Raw genomic sequence first — 8120 nt, forward strand, 5'->3', positions numbered from 1 at the left:
CGACACTATCATATACGTGAGCCAAAAGGCGCAAACGGTCTCGGGCCAGGTAAGGTGGCACCCGTGGAAATACCGTGCGTGAGGCCGCAAAGTGATATGATGTGTTACATGCTAGATCGGTGTGACTTAGGATCGGGGTCCTGACAGCAAGAACTAATTCTCAGCGAAATTAACTCAAGAACAGAGATGAATTTGGGAAATTTAGCCAGGGTTCGTATTGAAAGGGGGAAAATTGGTAGCTCACCACCGGCGACTAGGGTTTACAACCTAGTTACAAGGGGAAAATATGCGTCCTCGCCACACATGGGTCTTACGGCTTATAGCCCTCACGGCTGGAGCAGGTAAAAAAGTAAGGAAAATTACAAAGAAGAAGAAATGGGTCGGCGATCAATAGTGACTACTGGGAGCTTGGTGATCGTCCGATGGAAGATCCATGGCAGCCGGTGTGATGGCTCGACAACCGTCCGATGGCAGATCAATGGTTGGGCTTCTATCTGAAACACGAAAACAGGAGAGATGTCTATTTGTTCAGTAAGCTTCAGACTAGGAGTCTGACATGCACAAACAAGACAAGCCTCTTCCCAATCATTGCTGACATCAACTTGATTCTTTCGGGTTTTGAATCAGTCGAGATTAGGTGGATCAACAGAGAAAGGAACAAAGCTGCTCACTTCCTGGCCTCACGAGTGAGGAACTATGGATATTTCTGTCATTTAGGTTTCGCGCCAAGGGAGATGAAGGAAACCCTGTTAAACGACTGTAACATGGAAGTGTGACCCGCCTAGGGGTAATTCTCAAAAAAAAAAATCGCATTAGTGGAGTCATTAGGAAGTACACCTTAAAAGCAAGATTTGTTCCTTGTTTTCCAGATAGTCCATAAAATTCAAGCAACACCTATATAGCCAAGCATCTATTCCAGGCAACGTTTACGCGACGAGGTTTCACCACTTGTTTGACTGCGACCTACGAGCATACTGAATGTCGACACGTGTATAAAATTGGGAGGCAGGGGTGTAGATTTACGTTGTGACTATAGGCTTTTGGTGAAAATTTTGTTAACTGATTCGTATTTTCCTGTGTGCACTTGGAGTGTCTTCAGCGATTTTGGTTCGGTTCTAGCGATTTTTCTGCCGCAGCAATTCTTGGTCAACCATGCGTTCTGTCTGGAGATATTGTCGGGCGGTGGCGGTTTTTGGATCTGCATGCATGCAGCGCTAGGAGCTGGTTTTCAATTTGGCTTCATGCATGCATCGTTGCGTTTGGCGGTTGTGACTTTATTTTGTGTCATGTGCTGTCTATTGCAAGTTTGACACGTGATGGGTTCGGCGTAGCTGGTGCCTTCTAGATAGCCCGGTGTATCGTACTTTCTGGAGTTGTCATGGGACTATAAATACGGGATACTTTAAGTTGCATTCGATGGCAAGCGGCATGCAGCGTTTCATGGCTTGCGGCGTCAGACGCGCGACGAGTACGACGTGCTAGACATCGCCGTTCATGCCATAGTCTGCGGCCGCGGTGACGGAGCATGCACTGTTGGACAACATGTCCGGGCCGGCTGCTAGCAGGCGATGTGGGTCTCGACGGCCTTCTGCGGCTCACCGACGAGGCGTTCCGACGGGCAGAAGTCAAGGTGAGGTTGATTTCCCCGGCGATCTCTCTCCTCTTCTTTCTCTTGTGTGTGTCTTCTCCTCCGCCTGGGCGTTGATCTGAGGCAGGAGGCACGGCGATTGCATGGTGCGACGATGGAGGCTGTGGGAGGCCTCCTGACAATGTGGCCGGAAGCGATGGTGTCGACGGTCGGCGAGGTCCCGACGGCAAGCGGCGGAGCTCGCGCTCGGCGGCCATGGTGATGGCCAGTGCAGGGCACGCGCGACTCTGCGATGGCGAGTACAAGGCCATGGAGGGGCTCATGCAGCGCGTCACGGCGGTGTAGATGGCTCACAGGTCGACCGTGGGCGGTGGGTGTTGGCAGAGCTTGGTGTGCTTGCGGCAGTGCGCGTACAGGCGGAGCTCGCGGCGCGACGATTGTTGGTGCGTTTGCGCGGTGGCCGTTAGAACATTCGCCGGCGTCTCAGAGAGCGTGAGGAATATGTACGGCAACCGCTGCCTGCGGCAGCGCAAGGAACTCGCCGAACTCCGGCAGGATCGGGCCAGAGAGCAGCTCCGTGTAGATGGCCAGCTTCTCCAGGTTCTCGAGTCGCCCGTGCTCGCCAGGAGGGGGCTCCGTGTAGATGGCTGTGTTTTCGTCTGCGCCTGTGTCCGCCTGCACTTCGCCGGGGGGTGTCCGGCTGCCAGTTCGGGGACGAGTGGCAACTCCTCTTCACGAAAAGCTCAAGGGCTAGCTCAGCCATGGAGCAGGTCACCAGAATCCACCAGTAGAACTTCGGCCTGGAGGTCATCGGCTAGCTAGCTGGCCACAGGCCCACAGCCACGGTCACCAAGAAGATGGCGCCATGTTGCAGTGTGCGCGATGGAGAAAACGGTTCACTGTATACAGCTAAACTGAGTCAATTCGAGTACATGTGATTTGTTTTTCTGGCCAGTTTGGGGGTATGCTCAGAGCCCCAGAATGTGTGATTAGTGGTTTCCTTTTTTGTCGCCCGTGTGAGCATGCAGTGGTGGGCTGAGGTTCCGGAGACGATTTGACTACGTGCATGCATGAGAATAGGAACTAATGTGACTACGTGTGTGTGTTTGAGTTATTTTCTAAGATTTGTGCTCCGGCTGATTAGGGTAAGCGGTTCTATGTATTTTTCTTTTCCGTTCGTGCGTGTTGGATGCGGGGATTTGAAACGTGTTGTTCGGCATGTTTCTTCACAAAAAAGTCTCACCGTGGACATGTTGCGTTTTGCTACTTTGGTGTTGCTATCCACGGTGGTCAGCGGTGTCGTGTTGGTTCTTTGTCTGTTTTAGATGACCACCGCTTTCATAGTAGCTTCTGGTGAGTGCTGATGTTTTAGGTGGTTCTGATTACTGGGACTGCTTGCCATTTAAGGCGTGGATTTGTGTTGGTCCCGGGCTCAAGAAAAAAATCATGCGAGCAAAGCTGAAAAAGGCCAAGCCAGTGACGCAAGAAAAGAAGTCGTAATAACACATTTCTTCTCTCATTTTTCCTACCCTTTATGTACCAGGTAACAAAAAGAAATGTACATTCTTGTATAGCACTGGCCTTAACAGGTCAGCTACGAGTTTATCGATATGGCCATCGGACGAGACTACACAACACTGTGTAAACATGGGTAATCATTGATAACAAAGCAACCAGGCATCCATGAGCTCTACAAATAAACGTTCACCGGCAATGCAGCAACAAGACTGGATGAATAAGAGGAAAGTGCCGCTGAGGCCGCGCCTGGTTACCTCTGTAACAACGACATCATAGGCATTAACGGTTATAACTTTGAAGCTCTAGATGCAGAAAAAACAGAACTTCAATAAGAGCCCAAGAACTCAGGCGAACCAAGCAGCAGTATCAGTTTAACATGGCACGTCAACAAGTTACTTCCCATCGAGAAGAATTCACAGGGCAGATAAATATGTCATAAAAAAATGTGACAATATTTCCGACATCTTACCTCTCTACGTGTATCTGCATCGCCAATCACTGATGACCCAATAACCGCGTACACCGGTCCATGTCCGTTAAAGAATCGCATCCGACAAATTTTCCCAAGCACTGGCACTAATCCAGCAGGAGGACGCAACAGGGCGTTGTAGAACTGTGAATTTGGTATCAAGACAAAAAATATATTTTTTGTTCATGCAATATGCTATATGTACTTAAACTATGTTCTTTCTATACTAAGCACGATTTATCGTCAGTGCAGTTTTTACATCTCCATATCGATCATGTATTCCATTGTTATTCTCTTTCAAATAACATAGCTTTTGTCTTTATATCATATACCTATCTTCTATGCTAAACAAATTCGCTGGCAAGTTTAACTCTACAAAAATATATATAGCTATTTTTGGTACTCCCAAATATTTTTGTTACCTCCGTTACATTCTTATGACACTATAAATAAGAAGCCACTTAGCTATATTTTTTTCCCAATTTACATAATGCTATTACCTTTAAAACCTTTCTAGCCAACATCTTTTCTGATAATTTAGAATCTACGCAACATTTTTAACTTTAGCCCTTTTTTGGCCCATATAAAAATATAAGCACTTAATATTCCAAAAGAGGAGTGCAAGTTCTACAGTAAATATGTATAATAACATACATGCATAGCATAGATAAACAAGGTCTTACAAGGAAAAAGTTGTGAACCAGGGTATCCTTCTCCATCTGTTACCTCCTTTAATTGATTGTACTTCTGTTACACTTGCATGCTTCCGATCATATTTTAAAATAAAATAAGCACAAGTACATGATGCGGTTCAATATAGAAATAAGAATTTGCAGCCAACATAAATAAAGAACACTGGATCAACATGGAAATATATATTTATACAATATATAATACCATAATTATCATCTGATATCAAATACTGTTGCTATGTGAAAGAAACATCCTTGCTAACATAACAATGCTCAACAAAGTCAATTCATAAGGCAAACTAAAATCTTGGCGAAGATATGTGACAATTTTTCGAGTATCATACCACTCCATATGTACCCTAGCGTCGACAGACTTGTGATCTAATTAGTTCTTACACTGGCGCTAATGCACCTATAGGTCACATGCAACAATTTGCAAAAGCTCCATGTCGTTTATTTACAAGTGTCAATCCTGCAGGAGGTTACACTAGAATGATATAAACAGTGAATGAATGTAATGTGTTTAGTATTGCTAGAAATAAATGACAGTGTATACTCCCATCTTGCAAGATGTAGCGCTCATGGTGATAACAAATGTATTCTTTCCAAATGGACTGTTTATAGTGCCAATAAGTAGACATTATTAGTAATGTATTAGTGTGTACCTTTCTGTTTATCAGTACATATCGTGCATGGCTGCAATAAATGTACTTCTTTTCTATCATATATTACTGGACCCATCACATATACTCTTTCTGGGTTCTAATCATCAACGGTTCCATCGTTACAAATATAACAATGCCCATTATATATAAATAATACAATCTGTATAAATATAACACATCGACGGGCGCGCCGCCGCGCGTGCCATGCTAGTATAGAGATTATAGCCCTATCGTTGCCAGTATACCCTGGCTACTCCATATGGAACGATCTGTTGGATATTTGTGGTCAGGTTGTTCTGACTGAAGAACAAAGGGGCGTTTCTTCGTGCTCCTTTAAACTTCATCTGCACGTTTTAAAGCCAAAACAAAGGGACGTTTCTTCGTTCTCCTTTTACATGGAAAATAAATCAAAAAGGTGTGTACTATATAGTCTTCAGTAATTTATCAGAGATGTTGTTTGCTCTTCGGTGATGTGAGCTCAGTTTCAACTTTTAACATATATAGAGTCTTCAGTTATTTATCTTTCCTCCACCAATGCTCGACTCGATCAGTCGAAAACAATCTGTTGACTTCTGCTCCCCCCAGCCGTATAACGGTATGAACGACACCCTTTTTGTTGTCTGTTTGGCGGAAACCGACATGGACATGCAGCTTTTCACCAGTCAGTCCATCTAGACATTCAGCCCCCATTTTACATGTAGTTTGGAGTTTATCTTGTTCTGGCTCAGTGTTTGGGAATATGCAGCAGATATCAGAGAAAGCTCAAATAGAAAAGAACTTGCATTGCATTAGCGGAGGAGACACTGCATTTCATTGTGTCTGCAGCATTCAATCCAAAAACTCTCGAGCGAGCTGCAGAGCAAACAAAAACATACACATCATTCACTTCAAGGAACGCTCCAGCAGCTATACTAGCTGGTGTAGCAGGTTGGGTCTGGTAGACAGAACACATATACGATCAAGTTGTAACTCCACACTTCTAAGGCATTAAAGATGCGTTTTATGTGCTACTCCATCTGTCCCATAATGTTTAGCAACAGCTATTCCCAGAAGTTTAGGTTTCAACATTTGTGCATGCAACCTGTTTTTAAATTAATGTTTAGCAACAGCTATTCCCAGAAGTTACAAACCCAATTAGCAAATCTGCCATCTCCCTACAAGAATCCGACATTAGCGGTTCACCATGATTCCCAAAATGGACCACCATTGCTAACAAGACTCCAAGGTGCCACTGTCAGGACAAGACACGCTTGCCCACCACAACAAAAAACCTATGCGTGTGTCCCAGCACACCTGGAAGTTTGAACGGCCCTTGCTCGCTATCAGAATTGAATAAGATGGTAATACAAAAAAGAGTGTCAAGACACGCTTGTCAACCAACAAAAAGAGGCTATGCCTTCGTCCCAGCACCCTTGGAAGCTGGTACAGTCATCCATCGCTGCCAGATTTGCATGAAGTGATAAAACGGAAATATCAGCCCAGTGCCGTTAGCGTGCCAACTATCTAAACCCTCACCATCAGTTTCTTCTGTTCCTGCACAAGTCCACAATCACGGTTAGATTTCAATCAAGTCCGTAAGTAGACATGGCTGCACAAACCAAAAACAACAACATGCTTCAGCTTCAATGAAGGGACCACACTTACTACGGAATACGCCAAGGCAAGCGTACATCAGCATACTGGCTTTCCTCCCTTCATGAGTCTCCTTTTCTTTTTTCTGTATAAATACAGAAAACATGATGAGACTTACGCATCAACAGCAAGTGGACAAACATGTTTGCATCGACTACAAACATCAACACACTTGAATGAAACCATCAACCTCACAATAAATACACCAAAAAACAAGAAAGTTTGTTTTTTCAAGTTCAGTCCATCAACATGTGATTTGACATTGAAAGATAATGTGACTTTCACATTTACATGTAAAATCGTCAAAAAGGAAAACATTTAGGTGTAAGGAATGGCTTCTAGTATATATATCATCATCAGTTTCATGAATTTAACAGGCCTCAGCCGACTATGAAAAGAAAATACAAGTGCTACTAACATATATTCAATCCTAGACATTGCACTTCATAATCCGTAAGCTTGATATGCATTCATGTTCCTACATGTCTTTACCTATCGCATGCAACAGTATTCTTGATTCAGAAAGAAATCTTATTCCAATGTAATATTTGTGTCTGATTACATGATTACTTTGTGAAAGGTCACCAAATGCATGTATGTACAAAATATATACGAGTGATATGCACCAAAGGTCCTAAAATTGGTTCGAGGGGTGTCAAATTAGTCTGCAAGTTGTTTATCACTGGTCCTATGCTGCCCAGAACACGTCTGACCTGCTAACGTGGCGCATTGACTGTTGCCACGTCCACATGGATCTCAGTGAGGATAACCGAATAAAATAATATTTGGCATAAACACATCTGGCTAGCCTCTCATTCTCAGTTGCGGTCCCTCTCTTTCATTCCATTCCTGTCCTCGAGTAAGATGAGACCAACTGCTGCCGCCCAATTGGCAGCCAGCACAGGGCACACCCACCTCACCTCTCCTACCGTTTTCTTCGTTATGTCGCTGCCTTTCCTGCTTGAGTCGCTGCTGCCATTGATGTGGACATGTGCCCCCACACCACCTAGTGCTGACTCCGTCCGCCAGAAGACCACACCATCGAGGCGAATCCAATCCTGCCACCAGCACCGTCCCGTGCATTGAGTTGCTCAAATTGTACGTTCCTTCCTCAAGTCTGGCCGACAACCACTGCCTTTGATCTCTGCCACCAGTGAGCTGTCACTTCCATCCACTCCACCCTGATCCCATCGACCCATGCATCTGCTAGGTATGGCCGAGGATGAACTGCTCCACTTAGGCCCAATCCTCGCCTATCATCGGTCCATCGCAGCTGCCAGCTTCTTCAGTGGGCTCGACTTGCAACTCTACCGTCACACGCAGCCATGGATTCGCAAGGAAGCGACACTGCCTTCTTGTAGCTCCACCACACGTCACATTACTCCAGTGTTGTTTTCGTGCAGTTGATCAGAGCAGAGGAGAGAGCACGATGGAGGGGACCGCAGACCGGGCTTGCGGCTCACCGGTTCCAGGGTGCAGTCGCTGCTTATGTGTGTGAAAAAGGAGAGTTGGGGACCACAAATGAGAATGAGAGGATATGTCAGACATGGTAACTT

At 45.1% G+C, this 8120-nt stretch overlaps 1 protein-coding gene and 1 long non-coding RNA gene across 5 annotated transcripts in view; one reads left to right on the plus strand and one right to left on the minus strand.

The window, feature by feature from the left end:
* The first annotated feature begins 1430 nt into the window (after positions 1-1430).
* LOC123107376 (uncharacterized) lies at positions 1431-3897 on the plus strand. The gene is made up of 2 exons (XR_006451655.1): positions 1431-1630; positions 3132-3897. It is a non-coding gene; the product is annotated as an uncharacterized lncRNA (long non-coding RNA).
* Positions 3898-6003: 2106 nt separating this feature from the next.
* LOC123104325 (uncharacterized) overlaps positions 6004-8120 on the minus strand; it is a 9070-nt gene continuing 6953 nt past the window's right edge. The window contains exons 3-4 of one of the 4 annotated variants that reach the window (XR_006450279.1): positions 6544-6649; positions 6004-6465 (exon numbers count right to left, since the gene is read on the minus strand). Coding sequence is in view for 3 of the 4 variants with exons in the window: in XM_044526151.1 (XP_044382086.1) it covers positions 6604-6649 (46 nt within the window). In the remaining variant the exon portion in view is untranslated. The remainder of the gene's footprint in view (positions 6466-6543; positions 6650-8120) is intronic. The other 3 variants (XM_044526151.1, XM_044526150.1, XM_044526152.1) reach the window with 3 other exon arrangements.

Source organism: Triticum aestivum, chromosome 5A, assembly GCF_018294505.1.
Source record: "Triticum aestivum cultivar Chinese Spring chromosome 5A, IWGSC CS RefSeq v2.1, whole genome shotgun sequence".
NCBI classification, from domain to species: Eukaryota; Viridiplantae; Streptophyta; class Magnoliopsida; order Poales; family Poaceae; genus Triticum; species Triticum aestivum.